This window comes from Lepidochelys olivacea (genome assembly GCF_965140295.1).
Source record: "Lepidochelys olivacea isolate rLepOli2 genome assembly, chromosome: 9".
Taxonomy (NCBI): domain Eukaryota; kingdom Metazoa; phylum Chordata; order Testudines; family Cheloniidae; genus Lepidochelys; species Lepidochelys olivacea.
Window position 1 is genome coordinate 35,139,654 of NC_140419.1, and position 27,242 is coordinate 35,166,895.

At 41.7% G+C, this 27,242-nt stretch overlaps 1 protein-coding gene across 1 annotated transcript in view; it reads left to right on the forward strand.

Moving 5' to 3' along the window:
- The first annotated feature begins 2,532 nt into the window (after nucleotides 1-2,532).
- IRS1 (insulin receptor substrate 1) overlaps nucleotides 2,533-27,242 on the forward strand; it is an 86,463-nt gene continuing 61,753 nt past the window's right edge. The window contains exon 1 of the mRNA XM_084639765.1: nucleotides 2,533-7,147. Within this exon, the coding sequence (XP_084495891.1) occupies nucleotides 3,550-7,122 (3,573 nt within the window). The 5' untranslated portion in view covers nucleotides 2,533-3,549 and the 3' untranslated portion in view covers nucleotides 7,123-7,147. The remainder of the gene's footprint in view (nucleotides 7,148-27,242) is intronic.

Genomic DNA, 27,242 nt, shown 5'->3' on the forward strand with positions numbered 1-27,242 from the left:
GGGTGTCTACACAGGTGCATGTGCCTCTGGTGACAGGGAGAAGTGGTACAGAAGTCATGCTGTCACAGACAGCTGCACCAATTTGAAAAGCAGCAGTGTGCACCAGCCACTAGCACAGGCTGTGGTATGCAGGATGTACACTAGCTGGCTTGGGGGTCTGGCCTTGCCCTATGGTCAAGAAGCCATACCCCCTTGAAATTCTCCATTGACTGGCTGGCATGGTAGCTAATCACTGTTTTCAACAGTCATTTAAGGCTGAAATTCTGCCCAGCAGCAGCTCCATGAAGTTGGGGTGAGGAAGCTCCCAACCCTGTCCCTACACAGCATAGTGTAAGATTTGGTCCATAATGTGCTGAAATCCAGTGTACATGAAGCTGATTTATTTTTGGTATAACTCCTTGCTTCTTTGCTTAACTATTTTGCAAAGGGTGCGTATTTAGGGAGCTGACAATGGGAAAGAGAAAGCCATATAGGTGATACACAGTTTGCATTCCTGACCACTTCTTAACAATATGACTCTGTTCCTAGGCATTGTACAATACAAATAATAATATAATAGTCATGTAACTGGCATTTTATCTAGATTATTAATTCTAAGAGGAAAAGACATTAAGGCTGCAATGATGCCTCTTGTCATCTCTAAGCTCTCCAAATTTTGCTGCAAATATTTCAATGAGAACATTTCATTTTTTGTTTAGATTACTCATGATTTAAAATCATTTTACAACTAATGATCATTTGATAATATTCCTTGCAATAGATGAACATTACCTAATGATTTTGCACTAGTTATTCCATGTTTGGCCCCACATAAATGCAAATAAAATTAAAATTATGTATTCTAATTCAATATTGAAAGTAGTTATGAATGTTGTTATTGCATTGTCTCACATAAATTATCAAACTAAAAGTATTATATCAATAACAGACTGTTCACTAAATATATTGCCAGCAACACGCATATTAAAGAACTATTAAACTGTACAGAATATGTAGATTAATTCATGTTCCAATAAATGTATAGAGACCATTACAAAAACCCAAACCAATCTGGAACTTATATGTATATGCACTCTATATTTGGAGTGGAAAAGAGAAAAGATGTTCAAGGATGTTTTAATGAACTGTCCTGGAGATGGCAGCATTGAGTAATTAATTTTTTTAGAATTTGATTGCAACACTTCTGGTATCCTCTTTCACCCTAACAGTGAAATAAAAGTTACGCATGCAGCACATTTCAGTACTGTAAACGGCAAATCATGTTGAATATTCAGTTTAATTTAGCATATAATGATTTCGGGAAATATATTCAACGGCTTGACCCCACATTGGAGAAATTCTCCAGGGAATCTCTACCACATAATTCTGCTGTAAAAGATAATGATAGCATAGATTTGGATTTCCAGCTATTATAAATCTCCACTCATCAATAAAAGTCTTTATTCAGGGCCCAACTGCATAGACAATAGGTAAAATCTGTGATTTGTGGCTCCATGCTAATAGGAAACAAAAATAACAAAATAAGTCACTGCCCAGTTTGAACTATAAACATCCCCACAAATGAAAATCACACAAAAATCTTCTGTTGTCACTGGTACAGTCAAAATCGGTCTCAAAACTATGCATCCTGTATGCATATCCTATTTTCAATTCCCAGCTCCAAACGTGTCTCTTCTTTTAATTTCTCATACCCTTTTGCTATTATTGGTCTTCTTTGGGCTTATATTATTTGAACGGTACAGAACTTTGGGATCCAATTTATGTGGAAAACATTATGCAACATAAGGTTGCGTTATTTATTTTAAAATGTTGCTCAAGGGGATAGTCTTAGCTCAGTGTTCTGAGCCGCCCAGAGGACAGCAATCTTACTTCGGCACAGGAGAGTCACTCTGTATTATGTTACAGAAATCTCCAATTCCATAGACATTCATGAACGGTTTACGGATGGATTTTATTTGTTTGGGTGGGAGGGGGTTGGGGAACGTTTCTGTTTTGAATTCAGCGGCTGCATTAATTTCTTTCGATCTTTTTACTCTCTTTGAAAGGGAAGCCTCAATTGCACTAATATGGTGGAGAGCGGAGATAGATGCGGGCGCGGGGGGGAGATGATTTTCAGCACCCTTATGTCTATATTGCAGATCAGGCAACACTGGAGTTTAGACGCAGCTTGTATGTGGTAGGTGGGGGGAGGAGGGAGCCTCGTGGTTACAACGCAGCAACAGCGCCTCGATCAAAGTTGCCACACTGCAGAGATTCACTCGCAAGCCCCCAGTTTATAAATAACACGCCAGTGAATGGCGTCTACGCCTTTTTACTACGCTCCACTCCTCAACCTAGCCTGGGCACCTCCCCCCGTGGCGGGGTTGAGGGACAGGCCGCGCTGCCAATAGGAAGGCAGCCCCCCAGGGCGCAGAGCGGCTCAGGGCCCGAAGGTAATTGCAGCCGCAGCGGCGCTGAATGAAAGGAGAGGCGGGCGGGGAGGAGGGGGCGGATTGGAATGCCGCGGCACCAGGCTAGGTTGGAGCCTCCCTCGGCCGCTGCTGGGATGGTCCACGCACTGGCGCCGTCACGTGTTTCTCTCCTTGGAGTGAGACTGAGTCTCGGCGGCGGCTGGAGGGGGCCGGACTCATAAACACAGACACCGCCGCTTGTTTGGGTTTGGGGCGCTCGGAAACTCCGAGGAGCAGCCGGAGGAGGAGAAGTCAGCCAGGCAGCCCCAGACCCGCCTTCAGCCTGGGGCACAGGAGGGGGCTTTGCTGCTGGCCTCGGCGCCTTTCCCGACTGGAATGAGGAGGAGGAGGAAGAGAGGATGTTCCTTCCCCACTTGGGCTGCTTCCCCTCCTGCTGCTGCCTGGTTGCATTTTGTGTTGAAATGGCACTTTCTCTTCCTAACGAGATGGGACTGAATGGGGTCGCCAGCCTCCGCACGCATAAGCAGCAGCGGCCACAGCGCTGATTTTTGGGCTGGGCTGTGTTTTAGGGGGGGAGAAGAGGCGTGTGTTTTGGGGTGTAAGCCCCGGACTTTGCAAAACAAACCGCTACCCAGAGGATCTTTGATCTGCTACAGCGATTGAGATTGCGCTCGCTGAGGCGAAGTTGTGAAGGGGAGGGGTGTTTTGGAGCGAAGCAAGGGGGACCCCCTCCTGCTCCTCTCTACAGAGGAATCCGATCCATACGACTGAAAGATGCGTTTCTTCTCCTCCCCGGCGGCGGCTACTGGGAGAACTAGACTTTCATCTGGACTGACTGGGACTGGACTTTTTAAGGATATATTGACCCTCCTAAGGGTGATTTGGGCATAAACAGCAATATAAAGGCTGCTGTGGTGCTGGAAGCTGCCTCTGCCACTGAACAGCTGCTCTCACCCTGCCAGTATCCCCTCCCCCCATCCCGTTTTGGAGAGGGGATTCCGAGCTAGTTTGCTTTTTTATTGTGATTGTTGTTGCATGAATTGTATTTTAAGAGGTGTGTTTTCCTGCATTGCTTGGCAGTTTTGGGGGCCTGTGGGCTGATAGCTGCCATAAAAGCACCACCACCTCTCCTTCCACCATGGCTAGCCCCACGGATAATAACGAGGGCTTCTTCTCAGATGTCAGGAAGGTGGGTTACTTGCGCAAACCCAAAAGCATGCATAAACGCTTCTTCGTGCTGAGGGCAGCCAGCGAGTCAGGACCTGCCCGGCTGGAGTACTATGAGAATGAGAAGAAATGGAGACATAAGTCAGGAGCCCCCAAGCGTTCCATCCCACTGGAGAGCTGCTTCAACATCAATAAACGGGCAGACTCCAAGAACAAGCACCTAGTGGCCCTCTATACCAAGGATGAGCACTTTGCCATTGCAGCTGACAGTGAGCTTGAGCAGGAGAGCTGGTACCAAGCCTTGCTGCAGTTGCACAATCGGGCCAAGGGCCACCACCACCTCCATCATCACCGCCACCACCACCACCACCACAGTGATGTCTCTTTTGGGGGTGGCAGTGCAGGACTGGGGGAGGCAGGTGACGATAGCTATGGCGAGGTGGTCCCTGGCCCAGCTTTCAAGGAGGTTTGGCAAGTGATCCTGAAACCTAAAGGTCTGGGCCAGACGAAGAACCTGATCGGCATCTACCGCCTGTGCCTGACCAACAAAACCATCAGCTTTGTGAAGCTGAACTCAGATGCAGCTGCTGTAGTACTGCAGCTGCTCAACATCCGCCGCTGTGGCCATTCAGAGAACTTCTTTTTCATTGAGGTGGGGCGCTCTGCGGTGACTGGGCCTGGTGAGTTCTGGATGCAGGTGGATGATTCGGTGGTGGCACAGAACATGCATGAGACCATCCTGGAGGCCATGCGGGCCATGAGTGAGGAATTCCGGCCCCGCAGCAAGAGCCAGTCCTCCTCCAACTGCTCCAATCCCATCTCTGTGCCCCTCCGCAGCAGACACCATGTCAACAACCCCCCACCCAGCCAGGTGGGGCTCAGTCGCAGGTCCAGGACTGAGAGCGTGACTGCTACCTCCCCTGCTGGGGGTGGTGGAGGAGGAACAGGGGGCAAACCCAGCTCTTTCCGAGTCAGAGCTTCTAGTGATGGGGAAGGAACTATGTCCAGGCCTGCCTCTGTGGATGGTAGCCCAGTAAGTCCCAGTGCCAACCGGACCCATTCACATCGGCATCGTGGCAACTCCAGGCTTCACCCTCCACTCAACCACAGTCGCTCCATCCCAATGCCTTCTTCACGCTGTTCCCCCTCAGCCACCAGCCCAGTAAGCCTGTCATCCAGCAGCACCAGTGGCCATGGCTCCACCTCAGACTGCCTCTTCCCACGCAGGTCCAGCGCTTCTGTATCAGGCTCCCCCAGTGATGGTGGTTTCATCTCCTCTGACGAATATGGCTCCAGCCCCTGCGATTTCCGCAGCTCTTTTCGCAGTGTAACTCCAGACTCTCTGGGTCACACACCGCCAGCACGGGGTGATGAGGAGCTCAACAACTACATCTGTATGGGGGGCAAGGCTGCCTCATCCTGCAGCTTGGCGGCTCCCAATGGCCACTTCATCCCTCGCAGTTGCCACCCACAGCATCAGCAGTGCCGCTATCCTGGCACCCCATGCTGCCCCCGGAGTGGTGGAGAGGAGGTAACTGACCTGGAGAAGGGCTTCAGGAAGCGGACTCACTCTGCAGGCACCTCCCCCACCATCTCCCACCAGAAGACACCCTCACAGTCTTCGGTGGCCTCCATTGAGGAATACACGGAAATGCTGCCTTCCTACCCTTGTGGTGGCAACCGGCTGCCCTCCTACCGGCACTCTGCCTTTGTGCCCACTCATTCCTATCCTGAGGAGCATTTGGAGATGCACCATCTGGAGGGCAGCCACCACCGGACCAACCCCACCCCACACACTGATGATGGCTACATGCCGATGTCACCTGGGGTGGCCCCTGTGCCCAGCAGTGGTGGCGCTCCCAAAGGCGGCGACTATATGCCCATGAGCTCCAAGAGCGTGTCAGCCCCACAGCAGATCATCAACCCTGGCCGGGGAGGTCGCCACGCCCAAGCCATGGTGGACTCCAATGGGTACATGATGATGTCCCCTAGTGGCAGCTGTTCACCTGACGGTGGTCCCACCGGCTATGGCAAAATATGGACGAACGGGGCTGGCCACCACCCAAAGCTCTCGGTGGACAGCAGCGAAGGGAAGCTCCCCTGCAGCGGCAGTGACTACATCAACATGTCCCCAGCCAGCGGCTCCGCCACCAGCACCCCCCCGGACTGCTACTTCGCCAGTTCGGGGCCGCCGGGCGCGGAGGAGGGCTCGGCGCAAGGCCCGGCCCAGCCCCCACACAAGCCCATCTACTCCTACTTCTCCCTGCCGCGCTCCTTCAAACACGTGCAGCGCAGGGCAGCCGAGGAGAGCGGCCCCCAGCTGCGCATCTCCCTCAGCTCCGGCCGCTTGCTCTACGCCGCGGAGGACTCGTCCTCTTCCACCAGCAGCGACAGCCTCGGGGGAGGCGGGGGCCAAGAGGGCGCCGGCGGTCCCTACCAGGCGCAGCCCCCGCCGCAGCCGCAGCCTACCCATCAGGCGGCCGCGCAGAGCAGGAGCCGCCTGACCAGACCCACCCGCTTGTCTCTGGACGGCCCCAAGGCCAGCACCCTGCCGCGGGCGCGGGAGCAGCCCCCGCTGCTGCTGCTGCCGCCGGAGCCCAAGAGCCCCGGCGAGTACGTGAACATTGAGTTCGTGGCCAGTGACAAGCCGGCTTTCCCGTCGGCCGCGCGGCCCCGAGGGGACGAAGTCTCCGAGTACATGAACATGGAGCTGGGCCCGCCGCGGGCTGCCTGCCAAGCCGGCTTCGCGGCCGTACGGGCGGCAGCTGCGGCCCGGCCCGGCCGAGGAGCTGCTGCCCTCAGCAGCCGGGACTATGTGACTATGGAACAGGGGGGCGGTGTCGGGGGGCCCTGCCCGGGCTGCGGCGACCCCCCACCCCCCGCCCTCTTGCTCAACTACGCCGACATGCGGACGGGCCGCGCCGCTCCGGAGAACCCCCCCGCCGCCCCTGCCTCCGCCCAGGCGCAGCCGCCGCCGGCCGAGCTGGCAGCGGCGCCACCGCGCTCCTCCTCCCTGATAGGAGGCCCGGGGGTGAACAGCGCCTTCACCCGCGTCAGCCTCAGCCCCGGCCGCAACCAGAGCGCCAAGGTGATCCGCGCCGACCCGCAGGGGGGCCGCCGGCGGCACAGCTCCGAGACCTTCTCCTCCACCCCCAGCACCGCCCGCGGCACGGCGGGCAGCGGCGGCCTCAACGCGCCCTTGCTCTACGGGGCGGGGGGCGCCGAGGAGGTGAAACGCCACAGCTCGGCGTCCTTCGAGAACGTCTGGCTCCGGCCTGCCGCGGGGGAGCTGGGGGCGGCCGCCAGGAGGGAGCAGCAGCCCCTCGGGGCCGGGGGTGGCTTTGAGAACGGACTCAACTACATCGACCTGGACTTAGTGAAGGATTTTAATCAGCGTCGCCAACACCCCCAGGAGGGCACCTCTGTGTTGGGGGGCAGGCAGCCGCCGGCCAAAGCCCCTAATCAGCCTTGTGGGAGTAGCCACTCTAGCGACGATTTGAGTGCATATGCCAGCATCAGCTTCCAGAGGCGGGAGGATGTCTAATAGCTGGGCGGGAGCCAGAGAGAAGGTGAGTGAATGGGGGGGGGGGGGGGGGAGAGGCGATTAAAGGAGCAGAAACGCCCCCTTAAAACTGAGCCCAAAGGGCTAGCAAAAATCAGGCACCTAGTTGGAGGTTGTTCAGACCACTGAACTGTGTTCTAAAGGGGTAGCTTAAGGTGCGGTCTGTACTGTTCTCTTGTTTTATTGGAACGTTGTTTTTCTCTTGTTCCTTTGCACGTTCACGTCCTACTCTCAAATAGAGCCCTTTAAGTGTGTGGAGTATTTGTTGAGGCGTGGGAAGAAGATCCAGGTTCACTCATTGAGTTAATCTTTTGATAGCTGTAGTTTCAAATATTGCATAACTAAATTTTTGTGGGAAAGAATAGACCTAAATAGACCTAAGCATGGTCCCTAGTTAACAGATAGCAAAAATAGGTTGGATAAAGTCTGGAACGGTGATTAATCCTTTGAAGCTTATTCCTTCTAGAGGAAGTTTCTGTAATTAGATTGGTGTGGTGACTTTTGTAAACTAGATGGTATGTTCTTCGAATTGAAAATATTTTTTCTATGTGGGAAGTGTTTTGGAAAATATTGCAGCCACATCAAGTCTTAACTCAGAAGTGTTAAATGAATGTTTTGGTTCATTTTGGTTTTAAATATGCTATTGCTTCCAGAAGCAAAATTAGCATTTGACAGTGCCTCCTTGAATCGTGGATGCTTTTCAGACTTGACACACTGTAATATTCTCCAAGTAAGGGGGAACGGGGTCTCATGTTTTGTGAAAAGTTATGGTGAGGTGGTTCACTCTGTGAAATCTGCTCGAATATTGTTGCTGAGATTAAATGCTTTTTAGTGTCACTTTTACCTGACTCCTTTTAATCTTCAGGAATACATATTTTAAAAGACCCAGTAAGTGGAGGTAGAGGGTGTGGGGGAGGGGATCTAAAAAAAAGGGGTGTGGTCTGTGTTGAACATGGGGGTGGGTATGGGATTCAGAAGCTCCTAAGTTCTAAATTTAGTGTGGTCAGTTATGATTCCTGTATCCATGTGCAAGCTAATTAACCTTTCTAACTCATTTTTCCCCATGTGTAAAATGTGTGTATCTACCTCACAGGGTTGCTGTGAGGATTAATTAGGTAATGTTTGCAAAGTGCTTTAAAGGAACTCTGATAGACTCTGTGTGTGTATAGGCATTTGTGTTTGATATTGATACTAAATATAATTTAGCAAAGCACAATTTTATAAGTATCTGCAAACTGCAGAAGAAGCAAATGGTGTAAATGGACTCTGATTATAAGCTTAAAATGTTTAAAAATGAACAAATTAAAAATAATCTAGTCAAAATTTGTCAGCCTGTTGTATTAAGATTGGCATTACAAGGTGTGCATAGGACAAAGAATATTTTTGCAACCAATGTGATGGATCTGCCAAATAGAAACTGAATACAAAGTGAAAAGGAGTACTTGTGGCACCTTTAGACTAACCAATTTATTTGAGCATAAGCTTTCGTGAGCTGTAGCTAAGCTCACAAAAGCTTATGCTCAAATAAATTGGTTAGTCTCTAAGGTGCCACAAGTACTCCTTTTCTTTTTGCAAATACAGACTAACACGGCTGTTACTCTGAAACCTGAATACAAAGTGTTGATTTTTTAATAAAACGTTTTCTTCTCTAAGTATGTATTCCTGTACAATATTGATATTTTATACAACTAAGTTTTGCTCCAAGGTCTCTATTATGAATAGACAACTCCAGTCTAAATTTTAACACTCTTCCTGATCTCTGCAGTTTTTCATGTATTTAACTCCTAACAATCACTGTACAGTGAATGGTGAACCTTTACAACAACATAGTTGGACAAATACAGTCAAATAGTATGAAACTGTAATAGCACACTTATTCAGTGAATATTTTTATTGCTTCTTTGCTTAGTGTAAAGTACTAGCACCAGTGGGAGTGGATTTATTAAAAAATTTAACAATCAAATGTAGGATTTTCCTTTTACCTGAACTGGTGAGCCTAGTGTAGAAGTGTGAATCGCAAATACCTGGAACAAAAACAATACACCCTTTCCCATATTTGTTACTTTAACATTTGTAATTATCACTTATTTGAACAATGTGTTATTAAGGCAGTCTTATTTTATCTTATCAGCATATGCTAGACTAGTCCTGCCTTTGGGCAGGATTTAAAATTTGGCAAGGGTATTGCTGTAGTGTCAAGGGGTGTGTGCCTTTTGCCTTTCCTGAAAAAATCTGCTCAACATTGGCTGTGTTGTAGGTTTCTGAAAAATCTGTTTACTAAACACGAAGTTGTAGAGGCTGACAGCTAAATGACTTCTCTGCAGATTCCATCTGCATGGCGCATACTTCATTCCCACACAGATTCTGTGGGTGATCTGGTTGTCCATGCACCATTTCCACAGAGTCAAGGGAGCATGCTCCATCCTGGAGCTGAGCTCGACTTTCCCTGAAATTCCTCCTTCTGGCTGCTGGGACTGCACCAGTCTGGCACTAAAAAAGAATTGAGGGCAGGGAGACACTCTCTCCTGAGCTTTCATTGCTCCCTTTGCTGGTGCCCCAGCGCTGAGAAGGAGGAAGCAACATGATCAGAATCTGAGAGAAGATCAGATGGATGAGAAGAGGTTGGGGCTAGACTGGAGGAGATATGAGCTGGGTGTGGCTCAGGGAGGAAGAAGGGGGAAGGAGGCAGGGCAAGGGATAGAGATGAGTAGGAGCAGAGAAGGACAGAGACAAGTTTATGCAACCTTTATTTGGCTCCCTGGTTCATATGCATTATGATATCGTTAAGCCCCAAAATTGGCAAAAAGTTATATACATGATTGCATTATATATATATATATATATATATTTATATTTATATTTATATTTATATTTATATTTTCATAGGACAGCTTTCATCCCCAAAAGATTTAAACTACTTGGGCAGATTTTATTTATCTAGACCAAAATATTTTGTTGTCTCAGCTTGTCAGATCAGGACTTTCCAGCTTCTCGTTAGCAGAATAAATGTGTGCCACCTTACCACAATCGCTCTCCCTCCCTCCCCCCAAGCCATGCATGTTATGCACATTTAACGATATTGAAACATCTTCCATTCTGTGTCTCCATCAAAAAATCAGTTCTGCCCCCTCTAATAGATTTCCCCCTGAACAAATCACTTGTTTCCAAATCTGTTCTGTTTCTCTGTCCTCCTTACCCCCATCCATATTCTTGTCCCCATACCTCTTTGCTGCTGCTGTCCCAAACCCTGCTGCTTTCCTGAATTTACAGGGGGCCTCAAACTCTTTAATTGTTTCTGAACACCAGGGTCCTCTGCTTCTTGCTCCTCTCCCGGCCTGTTAAAGGATCAGCAGTTTAAATTCCACCCTGTTCCTTGAGTTCCTTTACAGTGGTTCCAGCTGCTCTAATCCATCCTTCCTCAGAAAGAACTTCTAGTGCTTCGGATACTCCTCCCCCCCCCTTTCCCCCCTCCTTTCTAGAGAAGGAGCCTGTAGTTCTGTGATTGCACTTACTAGCAACCTTGGTGAGCTGACATGCAATTTTTAAGACCCCATGCCAGACAACTACATTCCTTCCCTCCTCCTCCCCCCACCCTTTCCTCTTCTCTTCCTGCGTTATGGGAAAAGAGAGTTCTTGCTTTCTCTCTGTGCTCTTGATAATGAACAGTAATCTATTGTGCTCTTGGAAAGGAGCAGTAATCTATTTGTGTATGTACCACTCTTAGATTTTCTCTTTTCTGTGTCCTGCCTTTTCTGGTAGCTGTAAACTCTGGTATAGTGAAACTGACAAGATTCTTGTAAGTTTCACTTGGTTTCTCCTGGGATTTCTCAGTGCAGAATTAGCTGAGGCATCTACTTCTTCCAGTGCTTCTGGTATGGTATATAGGAGGCTCTCACAGTTGGCAACATTACGAAGATGAGCAATTGATAGTAGATCTGAATACAGAGTCACAAAATATTTGAAGTATGACGCCATCTTGAAATTCTCGTGTAATATACTAAGAAAAATTTTCAAATACCTCTTTTTCTCTAACTTGCAGTTAAAATAGCTTTATAGCTTTCTTCTAAGTTTACTTTATAATTTAAAAAACTTTGTGGACTTAAGAAATTACTTTAAAAATGTGACACATTTATCTACATGCAATTAAAAAAACTGAAGCACTTCAAAAGACAAAACATTCAGAAGCCTCTAGCTCTGCAGCAGCAGTAACTTGAACATCAGCAAGATATGAAAGTTATACATGCTACAGCAGTATTATTATAGACTAAATAGGGTGTTTCATACTGTATGTACATATTGTTTTTGTCCTCAACTAATTATCTGCTAAAACCTAGACTGTGTCACTGTGTGCTTGCAGTGTGTTAAATTATTAGTATATTCTGCACTCTTTAAATACTTTATTCATAATTCAAACTGCAGACCTATTCCTTTAATGTAATTACTGTAGATACATTAAACAGTTAGCCTGGACTTCTGACTTACATGGCAGTTTTAGGAAAATTGCTTTCAAGATTTTTCTCTCTGGTTAATAGAGTCCTATAAATTGGGACTGTGTAATAAGACACCAAGTAGGCAATAAAATAGCATCCCGTGACACGTAGGTTTTGTATTCAGTCAGTATTAAAATAACATTTAGGATCATGTTTAAATTAGAAAAACAAACAAGAAATTCAAAGTTAAGGATGACACTCCTTTTTAGCTGGTGATTGTAAAAAGAACATGTGTGTTCTGGGTTGGTTTTAAACATTTAACAGCTGGGATGTAGAACCCTAAAGAACATATGTGACCAACACCTGTGGAGTTGGAATGTAATCTGACCAAGATCTTCAGTGTATTCTTTTACTTGTATAACTTACAGGATGCAGCCTGGTGAACAGCTGAACTTGAAAATTTCAATTAGGAACATACAGTTTATAATGGTTTTGCAAAAATTTGATTACAATCACTGAGGCTAATTATCAAAAGGATATTCAGATCTGGATTTAAAGTTACTGTGACTCTGTGTGTGTGCGTGTGCACGCATGCACGCCTGTGTAAAGGAAGGGAATTATTTTTTTACGTTTCAAACCAGACTAAATTAATTTAGTATTGATTGTAGAAACTTTTTAAAAATAAAGTCTCAAGAGAACAGTCTTAAATTCAAATTTCTGTTTTTCATGACATTCAGGTGAAATTTTTTTTTTTTTTTTTTTTTGGTTTTCAAATCTAATTAGCTTTTGGACTTAGATTTTGGGTACCAAGTTTCATCTAGATCTTTGATTTGAAAATTAAGGAAGGTGGAACTCGAAATAGAAAAGCTGCCGGTCTGTAAGATTTAGATGCCATGGATAATTTTGAAAAATGTTCACAGTAAAAGTCATTACACTTTGATAAATTCATTCATTTATATTTTTCTTTCCCCCTCCTTCATTACTTAGGATAGCTTACTTTGGAAAATAGGCTTTCTTAGAGTACCTGCTTCCTACTTATCACAGAATCCCATTCACATTGTTATGCATCCTATTGTCCTGAGTGAGGGGAGTAGGATTTTTCCACTTGCTCTTTTGTCCTGTGCTCTTTGTCATTGCACTTGAATGCTGTGATTATATAATACACAGAACCCTGTTTGTTAACATTGGACTTTAAGTACAGAATAAGCATGAATGAATAACTCCTTGAGCAACAAGGATCTTGTTGTCATGTAAACATCCTCTTAGTAAAAAAGGAATAATAGTCACACTGATTTTTAAATTGCACTTTTTTTCTTCTTCCAGTTTTTCATTTTAGCTTTTTTTCTTTACACTGTGTTACTACTGGGACTACTGTGATAAACCTGCTAGATGAAAAATCTAGATACATGCTAATTTAATTATTCATAGCCTGCATTTATAATTAAATCCCCTTTAAACTATTTAATTTAAAGGGTAGCTCATAAAAAGAAAAACTCAAATTGCAAAATGGTTGTGACTTACTATTACAATAAATCTTCTCTTACATTTTATGGCAAGAGTTGAAATACAAATAACTATGGTTACAATTCCAGGTTGTCAGAATGCTGAAAACTGAAACTTGGTCTCTGAAATATAGTCTGAAAGTGTACATGTTCACTAAACTGAATAGCATTAATTCTCTTTTTAATTGTTCCTTGTTTTGGTAAATTGATGATTTTGATGATAAACAATTACAGCAGTTTGAATGTTACAAAATAGCAGTAGTGAAGAGGAGGGTCTTGTGTAATACCTCTTCTGATCTATTTAAATATGATGGGAAACTGAACAAAAACAGAGGTGTGACTAGATAAAGGAGATTTAAATAAGCCGGACACTCTTAACTAAAAGATGACTTGATATGTATTCTCTCTGATCATGCTTGATATATCTAGGTCACATTCTCTGAAGACTGTCATTAGAGATTTAAACTTGAGTCATTGGAAAGTGCTGTGTTCTTCACAATAATTCACTATGGGGTTGGGAGGACAGTGAAAAGTGTGTGTATGGAACTGTTAATCATAATATGAGATTCTCACTAAAAACCTAATGTTTTAGTATTTGAATTGTAATGTTGATTAAATCTTCTTGCTAGTAGTGCATAATAGGTTTGCCTGTATATATTCTGTCAGCTGCCTTTAAAATTGTTGTATGCAGTCTAGTTGTAGCTGTGTCGGTCCCAGGATATTAGAAAGGCAAGGGGGTGAGGTAATATCCCTCATTCAGAAATTAGGTACATAATCTGTGCATGCAAAAACTGATCTGCTTAATACAAGAATGGAAACACCTCACATTCGCAGAAGTATTGTAGACATTTATTTATGATGACTGCCTGCGCATGTGTTAAAAGCTAGAAAGATACAATCTGTGAGTTCTTAAGACCACACCCCCAATTTGATTTATGTCTTGTTTGCTTTTATCTAGATTTATTTATTTTTTCAACTGCTATGTGGGTGGATGTTTCTAAGTCATAGGAATTCTGAAATCTGCAATCAGCATCACCAAAGGTTTCTTTGAAGCAGTGAATTTCAAGAAAAGAAGGTGGGGGGGGGGGAAAGGTAGCCACCTCTCAACCTCAGACATCTTCTTGGACTCCAGTTCGAAGCCTGATCACACATACTCAACAAGAGAGCTGCTCTGTTTAACTCAACTGCTTCTTGCAGCAATGGGAGGAAAAAATGAACCAAAAAATGAGACAGGAATTAGAAGTTCTAACAATTCATCCTCCCACAGGAATGGGGAAGGGAATTGAGAGAGACACCAGTGTCATCAGATATACTCTTATTAATTTAGGATTTTTTGTTTTAAGTCTACTGACACTTATTTTGTTTCTAGCTCTGTAAGAGACATGTCCAGAAGCAGCTTTCCAGATCAGCAGTTTTAGCATCTATGGCATGCGTTTTTGGAGAGTTTCCTTTTTTAGTCAATAATAAAAAGGAGTCCTACATGTTGTTGTTGAACATTTTTTGAAGATCCACAGTCTGTTTCAATGCAAACTTAACCTCCACAACCTTCTCTCTTCAAGGAATGAAATAGCCCTCTGCCCTGTGTTTTTTTTACTGAAGAAGAGGGGGAAGGTTCTTGATCTTTTGTAGTTCTGCTAGGGCCTATCTGACTTGCTCTGAAGTCTCTTGGAGTCTTTCCATTGAAGTCAGTGGAAGTTGGATTGTGTCCTTAATGACAGTTGGTGTCACTTGGAGAAAGATTTTTGCATGTACTCTTCCTCTCTCCTGCCTCTCTTCCCCTTTAGAAATGAAATCTGATAGGGGAGTGTCTAAGTGGTTGTGGTAAGTATTCCTAATGCTTGCCTAGGTTTTGTTTGTTTCAGAGGGGTGCAATAAGTGACTCATCAGTAATAATTCTCAAGTCAAGCTCTAGAGAACATGTGAAAATGATGATTTTTGTACTGTGGAAGAATCAGGATGAATTGATTACTGTTTTTTTTTTTTTTGTTTTGTTTAAATCGGCAAGTAGCGAACCTTGATTTAAATAATTAGTTTTGCTTTTGTATTTCAGTCATTTTACAGAAGGGCGGTTGATTTCTCTTTGGTTGGTAACCATTAAAACGTATTGATTTGCAACTAAGCATTTACCTCTGCACCAGTTTTGGTACTACTTGCTCACTAGGGGGATACTCTGTATCTGTACGCATCTAAGCAGTTATATAGCTTTAAAATTATGTATTCAGATTTGTGACTGACTTTTTTATTATGTTAGAAATGGTGAATGATGCATTTCTTACTACAATAAGTTTTTACTGTCGATTTGTGTCAAGCTGCATTTGGATGGAAATTTTAGCTCTCTATTAAAAATGCACTAAAATAGCATTTTTAACTAGCCTTATTTGACTAGTAAACAGTGTTAAATGCACTAGATGCAGGGTGGTTTAACCATGTCGGTCCCAGGATATTGAGAGAGACAAGGTGTGTGAGGTACCGTAATATCTTTTATTGGACCAACTTCTGTTGGTGAGAGACACAAGCTTTCTTAGCAACAGACAGGGTGGATTTGATTTAAATCACTAGTCAGGAAGACTCGATTTTAATCATGGATTTCTATATAAAAGTGCATTATTGTTGGTTATTATAACCTTAGTACATATTCTTTACAACTGAGCTAGATGTAGGTTTCATTTTTAGAAGGTACACACTACATTTTTAAAGTGATTTATTTTGAAAACTTTTCAGATTAGTTTTACAGCTATATCAGAAAATGAATGATTGGTTATTTCATTTACCAAAGGTAATTGAAGAAGATATTTATGAAGTCTTTGGGAGGTGAACCATCTCCAATTCAACAAGTTAATCATTAATATTTGGAGGATTTTCTTGCCAGGCTGTATTAAGAGGAGAACATCACCAGACAGACTGATTTAAATTTTTATTTAACTAAAACAACGTTATGTATTCGTGATTTTTTTTCTTCAACAGCAAACATATAATATTTTAACAAAACAAGCGCATGAGTTTTTGAATTTAGTTAAACATTCCAGTTTTTTAAAATCAGGTTTGTTTTTGTTAAAATTGTTTAACTAAAATAATTAAATAAAATATTTAAAAAAACCAACCCAAATTAAATTGACTGTATCCGCCAGGTCAACATGAGAAACTTAAAATATTGGCTTCTACAGCTAACTCCGTCATCTTCACCTTCATTTTCCTGTTTTGTTCATAATTGGGAAAAGAACGAGCTTTCCTGCTTTTTCAGGTCCCAAACGATTTCTCAACTTGGAATGAATTAGTCCAAAGGAAGAAAATATTCTTTCTACACTGGCAGAAGAAGCTATTGCTGTTAAAAGTGAGATCACATCAACAGTGTCTGAATCAAAGTGCTTAAGTGACTTCCACCAGTTCACTGGTGTGACTTTCTTTAAAACATCATCAGCAAACATCTGTTTCTTGACTAGTTCTTATTCCCAAACTGGGTCTCTCTTATGGCCTGCTGCCATTATAGGTTTTCCCTTCTAGTGAGAGAATGGTATGGTAGATCTCAAATCAGTGAAAGCTACATTCAGAAAGACCTCAAGACTTCTGGAATATGCTGCTCAAACAATTTCACTTTTGTTTCTACTGCCTGTCCCTCCCTTCTCACATTTATCTCCAGACTTCTTCTCCTTGTCCAGATCTATTCCGCCCCCAACAATCTTCTGTTCATTGATCTTTTTGAAACTTTGCACTTTTAGGGAGAGGTAAGGGATTGACTCTGTGTACACAAATTTGCAGAGGGACAATAGAGTTGAGGTCTGTTATTTCTTACTTCTATTTATTTACTTATTTGAAAACATTTTTGCTGTTAACAAGCATGTTACTTCTGGAGAGACAAATCCACAGTTTGAGAACTGCAAAACTAAGCATCTCTGAGGGTATCTTCTAGACTGAGCCCTGAGTCCCATTGAGTAGATAGAAAGATTAACCTAAACAATCTATGCAGAAGCCCCTGGAACCCCATAAAATTTGGGTCCCTAATTCATGAATTATTGGAACTCATTTACAAAACTTTTCTTAAACATTACATGAATATATGGTCTCATACTATAGAATTAGAATTTATTATCCCTATTCTATGATGAGATATTTTTGAGCTATAATGTATCTTAATTAAAACGATCTTTAGATAGTTTGAGACAGATAAATCTCAAAAAGCATTTTATCAAAAAAATCCAATTTAAATAAAGAAATCAGATTTTATTTTTTTATTTTATTTTTTAAATCATTGAGTTTTATCCACCCTGGTGACCGAGTTTTCTTCCTTAGGTCTGGAAAAGGGACTTCTAGTGTCACACCAAAATGCAAGGCAGAACAGATTGCTTTAGGGTAAGTAGTTAGCACACATTGCATGGGATCATTCAAGGCATCTCAGAAGTCATAGGGCAAAAAGAGGGCATTAGTGGGTTATAGGTAGTTGTATTAAGCCATAAATCCAGTGTCTCTGAATGGAAGCAGAAGCTCTGTGTGGCTCAAAAACTCTCTCTAACCAAAAGAAGCTGGTCCAATAAATGATACTATTTCTCACCTACCTTGTCTCAGATGTACTGGATGAATTTATAAACAGTAAGTTGATCAAAACACATTTGTATTTTAAAACTGATTTCTTGAAGTAAGTATTGTCTGTAATTAATGAATGGAATTGATTGTTTCTGGTTATCATGTCCTTCAAGATTTTAGTACTAGTAGATCTCATCCTCTCACTCCTTATTTTTATTCATAGCTTGGAAGCAGAAAACAAGCTTTCCTGCTTTTTTAGCTCTCAATCAGTTTCTCAGATATTTGAATGAACTGGTGATTGAATTGAACTTGCTGAATAAAGTGAAATAAAGAAAATAGTCTCTGCACCTGGTAGCCTAAAGCTGGTGTAGGAGTTTGGATCCAGATGTGTAGCAAGTGACTTCAGCCAGTTCAGTGCTCTGACTTTGTTTATAATATTGATAGCAAACGCATACTGCTTGAACATATTTTATTTAATGGTTTTAACAGATAATAAGGTTAGGCTTGAACATAGATTGTCAATTTAAAATTGATTTTTTCAACATTTTTATTTTTAAAAAGAAATCTGATTTTTATTTAAAAATGGGTTTTTATCCACATTGTATAAAATTAAGATATTCTATTTAAATTTCAATTTGTTTTGTGTTTAAAAATATTTTTCTAACTGTACATTTTAAAAATAATTTTGTTTATATAAAAAAAAAAGCAAACCACGGCTTTACCACACAGAGCACAGCACGGACTGTTATATAGAAGGTCAGATAAGATGCTTATAATGGTTTCTTCTGGCCTTCTTTCACAGAATCATTGGTTGTGTTTTTTTTTTTTTTTTTTAAAGAGGTTCCCACGTTCCTTCACAAGCTATTGAACTTAGAGACATTCATGAAGTATTCAAGGGTGGATGGTGGCATCTCAGGAATTGCAGAAAAGACAAACATCCTGGTAGAAGGGAGGAAGAACCAAAAAGCCTTCTCAATAGAAAAGTTGAGGCATTCCTGAAGAGATCTGAGTGTTTGTTTGGTTCAAGCTTCAGTTTATTCCACTCATGCCTCTTGTGCTGTGGGTAGGTGTCTACAGAATTTTAAATGATCTTCAGAGGCGAAGAATGAGGGCTCTGACCCATCTGCAATGCTCTGTTTTATGGAGTATACTCTTTTGTTCATCTCTGATGCTACATTCAGAATAATACTTGGCCTCATTTTTGTCAGTGAGGAGAGTCTTATGGCTAAAACAGACAAATACAACAGACCAATCTTATAGCCTCTATAGTTGCCTTTCCTTTAAAAGAGGCTATTCTATGGAGAAGAGCCTTATCAATTCTGTTTATTTAAATGACTCAAACCAGAGCCTGATTTAAGGGAAGCCCATTCAATGGGAATGGGTTCAAATCTCCTGGCAAAAGGGATCAAAACCTTCCCAATGAGAGAATAATCTTCAACTGATTTTAGTTCCTTTCATCCCTAGACAACAGGAAATCAGCCACAGGGAGCCCCTTCAGGTTTTAAGGGGCTGCTTGAAGGTCAGGAGGCACACGTGTAGAGCCTCACAGTCGGAGGGAGGCCAAGAAAAATAATTCATGTCTAGTCAAAGGTGATTCCCAATTAGTGGGTCCTGGAAGTTACTGGTTCAGGTATGCAGAAATACTTCATCAACTCTTTTTTCATTCAACTCACCCTGCTCCAAGATAAGCACAATATATCTGGGACAGCTAAACCATCCACTGACATAGAGGCCATCCTCCCAGTCCATTTATGCCTCTGTCTGTGATTTTATCTTTCAGTGCAGGCTTTCACGTTAATATTTTATAGGCTGCAGTGTCTCTAGAATATTACAGGTTTCTGGAAAAAAAAAAAATGAAAGCCAGGTTGTAATGATTTGGTACTGTCTTAATTCTCCCCTTCCCATGTGTGTGTGTGTGTCTCATCTCTAAAGTATGGATTAATTGTTTGCTACTTCACTGCAATGTCCTTTGGACTGATAGGGTGACATTTTATGGAAAAATGAAGTATTTTCTTATCTGAACCTCTTTCTGTTTTAGCTTCCACCTGTGCAGAGCACCCTATCTTAGGTTAGCTTATATTGATTGTTTCATCTTGTATTTGTTTTTAGTTTTGGAATTTAACTCTGAGGGTTTCCTTTCATACTGTGGTCAGAATTTATGGCAGTAGCCAAGAGTGATTGGCCCAGCTGCTTCAGTAGTTGAATGGCATAGACGTGTTCTTCAGCTTGTGTCATTAGAAGAAAGCAAATCTTACAGTGTGTTTTGTTTTTGTTTTCTTTGAGATGGAGAGTGGGTTCGCTGCCTGAACCTTGTCTCCACTAAGATTTTTGCGCAGAGATAGCTAACGATGTAGAAATACACCTCTTTTTTTGTAGTGAAGACATAGATGCAGACTCTGAAATGGAACCATCTGGTGAAGGCACAACTCGCTTGTACTTTCATTCTCTAATCTTGATTTTCATTTCGCTTAGGCACTGCTTTGTTGAAATGACAATTTCATCTTCTGTCTCTGATATATAAATAAACTTTTTCTTTGTGATTTTGTTCCCTTTTCCTTTACAAAGTGCGGGCAGAGTTGAATTCTTTCCCTTGTATTCCTCTGTGCTCTATTACATATTTTATCGAATGCTCAATTTATTGTTTCATGATGTGGATAATTAACAAGGCTGAGTTATTATTCTACAACTATTAATTAAACTGAGCTGATGAATATCTGATTTTCTTGTTAGAAGTAATAGGATGTGTGTATTTAATGCTAGCATATGTATACATCAGAGCAATACAAAATTTTAAATATGGGTAAGGGGACACTTCCCAACTTTTAAAAGCACATATTGAGGGGGGGATGAGATTAAAAATCCCCTAGACTCCTAACAACTAAAGAGAAATTTTATCACTTCAGTTATTACAGTTCAAGAACCTCAAAAACAGTAAGCACATTTTATCACCTCTAGTAGTTGTGTGTCTTACGCAGCCTTGCTCCATAACTGCAAAGTTATTTTGAGTAGGCTTACTTTCTTTTTAATAAATTTGTGGGTCTTTTTCCTAACTTCACAACAATATTCAAACTTAACGGAAAAGCAAATTGAAATATACAAAAAACTGTGCTGTTAGCAAGCAACATTTTAAAGTTTCTGTTTGTTCCAACATTTGTCAATATTTATGAAAAATAGTATTTTTAACTTTCATTGTTTAGGTTTGTAGATAAGTAATGGGCAATTAATAATTTGTTAATTTTATATGAAATGAAAACTGAGGAGGAAGAAAGAGATGAAAATACACGCCAACCCTTCTGTCCTCCTCTTACAGGTGCTCCCCCGACACCCCAATTTAATGAACAAAAGTTAAGAACACGCCCTCTGTAATCAGCATATGCAGTACTAAGTTGTGACTTACAGACATGTAAATGATTAAATATTTCAATCTTAAATGGGTTAACATTGCTGTTGGAGTTATTCTTAATATTTCATTTTGATTAGAATTTCAAGCAATTTAATCGTTCTGTTTTTTGTTTTTTTGTTGCTTTTTTTTTTAAAGCCATACAAACCCAAGAACCCCCAAACACCTTAAATATTTTTCAACATGCAACTTGATCATCTAGCAAGTTGTTACAAGGGAAAAGCCTTTCAGAAGGTGTGCAGACAAGTAGCTAGGGCATGTTGTTTTTCAGGCCTTTGAGCTAAGTTAGGAACGTGTTTCAAGATGGAAGAATGAATGGTTGTTTGCTGCCTTTAGCTTCAGGGCTTGAAAATCATGAAGCATGTTGTTGTGCCTTCAAAGCCTGTTTTGCATAAGCAAGATTTTTGGATAGAGTTTTGTATTATCAAGGACACAACAATAAACATTGAGCTACTCAATCTCACTTAATTGGTTGGTGATCAGAAATTTAAGTGTTTAAGGGCCCTACAAACTAGGGTACATCAATAAATGGATTTCAGTTGATCTATTGTATTAGGAAAAATCCCTCAGAACTAAGGGTTTGTCTACGTGGAGAAATTTATATGAATAGTTATATTGCTATAGCCATACAGATATAACTCCCTGAATGGACACACTTATTCTGGAATAAGTGTCCTTTTCTCTGTTAGTTTGTCAGTTCCAGAGGAGGATGAGGTTTAAAAGGAAAAATATGAAACTCTGTCTTCTGGCTCTGTTTAGCTTGAGATGGCCATGGCCCATCTCGGATATGTCTGATCCCCCTGTACAAGATGGGTTGAGTGGAAGGGAGCAGGCTAGATTTGGGAATCATAGGCAGACAGATGATGGTGGAATCCATGTGACCTCGATGCAGTCATCTAGGGCTAAGGTAAGAAAGTGAAAAGGTACAGGTCAAGGACATAGCTCTATGGAAACTAAGTGGCAAAAGGAGATGAGAATGAGAAGGTTCCACTATAAGAAGTTCCAAAAATGGTTGGAAGGGAAAATAGAGGAACCAAGGCTGGTCAGGACTGTGAAAGCCAAGGGAGGATGGTGTACAGGAGGAGTGATCCACAGTATTGAGGGCTGCTGGCAAACTGAAAGGTGAGAATAGAGAAGAGTTCCCGTGACTTGCCCAGGCAGAGGTAGTTAGAAACCACTGTGTGAGAGCCGTTTGTCAGGAGTAGAAAGGACAGAAGCCAGGTTAAGAGGAATCGAAGCAGGGAGTTAGCAGAGAGGAATTTGGGGCCTAGGAGCTTCTATTTTCAGTGGATGCAAATGTTATTAATGGTTTAGATTAAACATAACATTAGGTTAAACATTAAAAGTAGAAATAATTGGAGTACTTGAGATAATATTTTAGGAAATAGAGTAGTGAAAGGCATTAATGTGTAAAGAATGGTTAAAGAAGAAAACTGTACTGCAGTTACACAATCAGAAATGCCAGTGGTCCTTAAATTTTACCCTTTCTGAGAAAATATTTCTTTGGAAAGATCCATAAACAATTTTCTCTCTGTATAGGACACTTAGTGCTATAAAACAAAAATTGCTCATCTTGGGCCAGATGTTGAACTTGTGTGACTCATCATAGCCCAACTGAAGTCAGTGGAGCTAGGACAACTTTCAGCACCCAGGATCTGGCCCCTTAAACTTACAGTTTTCCATCATTTGTTTTCAATAAGCCATTACTAAAGCATTCTGTTTGAATTAATATTAAGTCCCAGTTGAATTTAATTGCAACTATATTATTAATGTTACAAAATGATCTGATTCAGTGTTAAATTTATCGCATAGCCTTGGGTATTTCATATTTTCAGAAAACTCTTCTCTTGAAGATTGACAGGATATTTGCTTTGTTTTGATGCAAGTTTGTTTACTTCTGTGCTTGCTACCCATCAGCACATAGTAACACATCAGCTTTTTATTCTATAGTACTAGCAGATAGATCTTGGGATGTTAATTGCCTTTACCGATTCAGGTCATACCTTAGCATTTGTATTTACGTTTAAAAAATCAAGAGCAAAAGATGTTTGTTAGTAGTATTGCTGAACATTTATTGTTTAGCAATAACTGTTAAAACACTGTTAAACCAGCTTTTGGGTTGAACTCATAATTTTGTTTTGAATAGCTTTTCAGTCAGATTTTTTTTCTTTTTGGTGATTCATTGACTTTCCCTCCCTGCTCCCCAAGCTTTTCAAGCTCATTAGTAGTAGAGTTCATGCTCTGGAGTCTATTTCCAGGTCTACAGATCTCTTATTTTAAATCTACAGATGGTAGTAACTTTTATCATTTAGCTTAAGTTTGTGTGACTGACTGTCTCTGATCCTGGTTCGGGAAAATATTTTAAGCATATTTATCTCATTTCAGGGTGGTATGTCAGAGATTTTAAGGCCAGAAGGGATTATTATTATGATTGTCTAGATAGGCTGTAGAACTTCACTGAGTAATTCCTATATTTAAGCACATATTTAAGTGCTGTCCTGAATGGGTTTGTTTTTCTGAGTCAGTATCTTACTGAACATTTAAGTACCACTTTTTTTTTTAAAAGAAGGAACATCTTATACCATGCCGCCTTTGAGTTCAGGTGGAACATTTTCTACCACTTACCTATTACTTTCTTCTTCTGATCTGGGTGCCACTTCTTGCCAACGCCAGAGAGGCTCCTGCATCAAGCCGACTGTTCAGTTTCTAGGAGAGTTTACTTTTTGCCAGAGGTAATCTTGATTCACTTGTAGACAGATCGTTAGGGCCACAACTCTAATCTGCACTGTGTTTCCTCAGTCTGTGAGTACTTCTGAAGAGCTGATTTCCCTTATGCTCACCCTGAGCTCTCCCACCAGTAGTTTGTAACTCCTTGCTTTACTAAGGGCTTGTGTACACTAGGAAACCTTGCCACTTTTACTGTACTGGTGTCGTTAAATAGCAACCTGCCACCTGTCTTCTCCCCCAACTTCCCCCCCCCAAGTGAGAGCACGGTTATACTGGTACAAAGTGCTTATACCAGTATAGCTTAAGTCCTCCCTACACTAGGAAAGGTTTGTTAGTATAGCTATACTAGCAAACCATCGTTACGTAAATGCGGCTTATACTGGCAAAAGAGCGCTTAGTGGCAAAATATTCAGTATAGACTTGATCTTATTCTGCTCTAGAAAGCAAAATAAGCTACACTGGTATAAGGCCTCTTTATACTGTTATAACTGCATCCCCACTAGTACTTATGTTGTTGTGGGGTGGTTTTAGAAAGCCTAACCACCACAGTTATACAGTAAACCCTTGCTATACCACCCTTCATAATGACGAATCTTTGGCTACAATGAATCTGGTCCTTGGATCCCATCTCCAGCCCCACCACTGTGATTGGGCTTTTTCGTTATAACTATCAAATGGCTTGGATCCCAATGGGTTTGTTATAGTGAGGGTGTATTGTAGTGGTGTAAGTTTTCTAGTGTAGAACAGACCTCACATTTGGGAGAATCCTTGAAATCTGACGTTTTGCTTGTAAAATCCTTTTCACATATAAAATAGCACAAATCTAATGGACTAGACACTGTCTTCTACATCTCCAAATATAGATACCTAAGAGTTGAGGTCAAAAATAAGAGCACCCATACTACCAATCCCCACTTCTGAGTCAGACTTAGAGTGACTATGGAAAAATCTCAAAGTTGATTAGTCTAGGCCAGATTGTTTATGAAGAAGCCTACAATTTACCAATCTCTTCATCCCTCAGACATGTTTCTTTCTGCTTGGCAAGATAGCGATAGATGAGATGTCAGTTGGTGATAGATAAACGTCAGACCTGTTTTTGTACTAAGATTACTTTCTATGGAATATTGACCCTCATCTAGTGGTGTAAATGCTCAAGGCAAATTACACTAGTGGTCTGTAAATGGAAGAACAAGGAGTAAATTTTTAGTGTAGAAGAAACTGTGGCCAAATTCCAGAAGTTACCTTTAAAAGACAGCTTCACTCTGCAAATGTTCAGGAACTCCAGTGGTGGCTTGAGTGGGGAAATCAAGATGCGCTGGGAACCACTACGAATCTATAGTTTTGATTTTTTTTCTGATTTCAAGTTCTCTTTTTCCATTGTGTATGTTAAGAAAAGTTATTTGCATTTTTGTGTTAGCTAATCCTTCTGCATAACTTACTTTTTGTTGGAAAAAATTGTTCCCCTGTTAAAGTTCAGACTGCTTTATTTTTTTAACTAGCAATTTTCTTATCAACTGAAATGACACTAATGGCTCATCCAAACAATGAGTGTTTCTTTTGATCTGAGGAAGTGAGAGTAATAACTGAAGTCTTTAACCATTATTTTAAAGGAATTTCATGGGTGTCTCAAGAGACTAGGAGAGGGACACACAGATCTTGTGTATTTTGAAGGAACTGTCTCTAAAGGAGGAGATTGTGAAAATTAAATTAACTTGATTTACTAGTTTAGGTTATACACGTTGTCTTTATAGTAGGATAAAAGACGCTAAATTGAATTTACCAGGTCATGCTGATGGATAGTTTTCTTCTACCTTAAGTTACTCTGGCAGCATCAGATATTTTGGCAGTGGGAGGGTGGGGTGTGTGTGTGTCTCTCTGTCTCTGACAGGATTCCTCCAAGTTCATTCTGCCTCAGCAAGTGAAGGTCACACAGCACACACTTCCTTTCATTTGCCATCTGGCAGTTTATTATTAGTGATGGTATGGAAATCAGAAATAAGAAAAGCAGGACCAAAATGCTCCACATACTGCTTCAGCTAGCCACTACAAGCTTAGCCCGTTTGTACTGCTTGGTGGAATCTCCTTTCAGTTGGTGTCCAATTCAGAGCCCTTTGGGACTAGAAGAAACTTACAATGCCACAAGAAAAGTTGGAGTCTTCAGGGTGCTCCTTCTTCCGCTTATTTTCTTCTGGAGCACAGAATGCTGCTGGAGCCTCCCCAGCTCAGGGAACTAAGCTCAGTTTTGAGTTCTGTGGTGCTACCAGCATACTTCTAAGACAGCCTGCCACTTGCACCCCTCCATCCCTTCTGTTGCATGAGGAGATGACATTGCTTATAGACCTGCACGTTGCAAGTGAAATTGTGTCCCCATTGAAGTCCGTGACAAAACTCCCATTAACTTTAGGGGGGTAGGACTGCACCCAATGTGTCCTTAGAAAACCAGGCGGAATAGATGATGATAGCTTAGGTTTGTGTCACCCTACTCACTGTGCTCTTTTCAGAACTGCTGGAGAGTGACTGACTAAATTCTCAGAATTACCTTTTTTGTATAATTCTGTTCCGTATGTGAAAATCACTGGCAATCCTTATTGACTTCCTTTTCATAACTTACTTATATTCCCCTGAATAGGTATACATGTCAGTAAGGCAGGAATTGCAAGCATTGTGCTGCTTTTAAATAAGAATGATCACAGAATGTTTGATTTTTATGATCCTACAGAAAGGAAGGAGTGAGAGTAGGAAAGTGTCTTGGGTCTGGTACTGTTTAACATTTTCATTAATTACTTAGATGTTGGAGAGGAGAGTGTACTTATAAAATTTGAAGATAAGGACAAACTGGGTGGGGTTGCTAGCACTTAGAAGGACAGGAATAGAATTCAAACAACCTTGACAAATTGGAAGAATTGGTCTGGAACCAACAAGATTAAATTCAATAAAGGTATGTGCAAAGTACTTCCCTTAGGAATGAAAAATCAGATGCACAACTACAAAATGGGGAATAACTGGCTAGGTGGTAGTACTGCTGAAAAGGTTCTGGGAGTTATAGTAAATTGAATATGAGTCAGCAATGTGCTGCAGTTGCAAAAAAAGGCTGGAGTACTGTGTACAGTTCTGGGCACTCCACTTTAGGAAAAAGGTGGACAAATTTGAGAGAGTCCAAAGGAGAGCACCCAAAATGATGAAAGAAAACCTGAGCTGAGAGGAAAGGTTAAAAGAACTGGGTGTGTTTAGTCTTGAGAAAAGACAACGGAGGGTTGATTGGATAATAGTCCTCAAATATGTTAAGGGATGTTGTAAATAGGATTGTGATCAATTCTTCTCCATGTCCACGAAAGGTAAAGAGATTGAAAATTTCTCATATTTAACTTAGTTAAGGATTCTAGTAACTTACCAAGGGAGGTTAAGGAATTCCTGTTATGGGGATTTTTAAGAACAGCTTAGACACCTGTCACTGATGGTCTAGGGGTTTACTTGGTTCTGCCTCTTCACAGGGGGCTGGACTAGATAACCTCTAGAGGTTCCTTC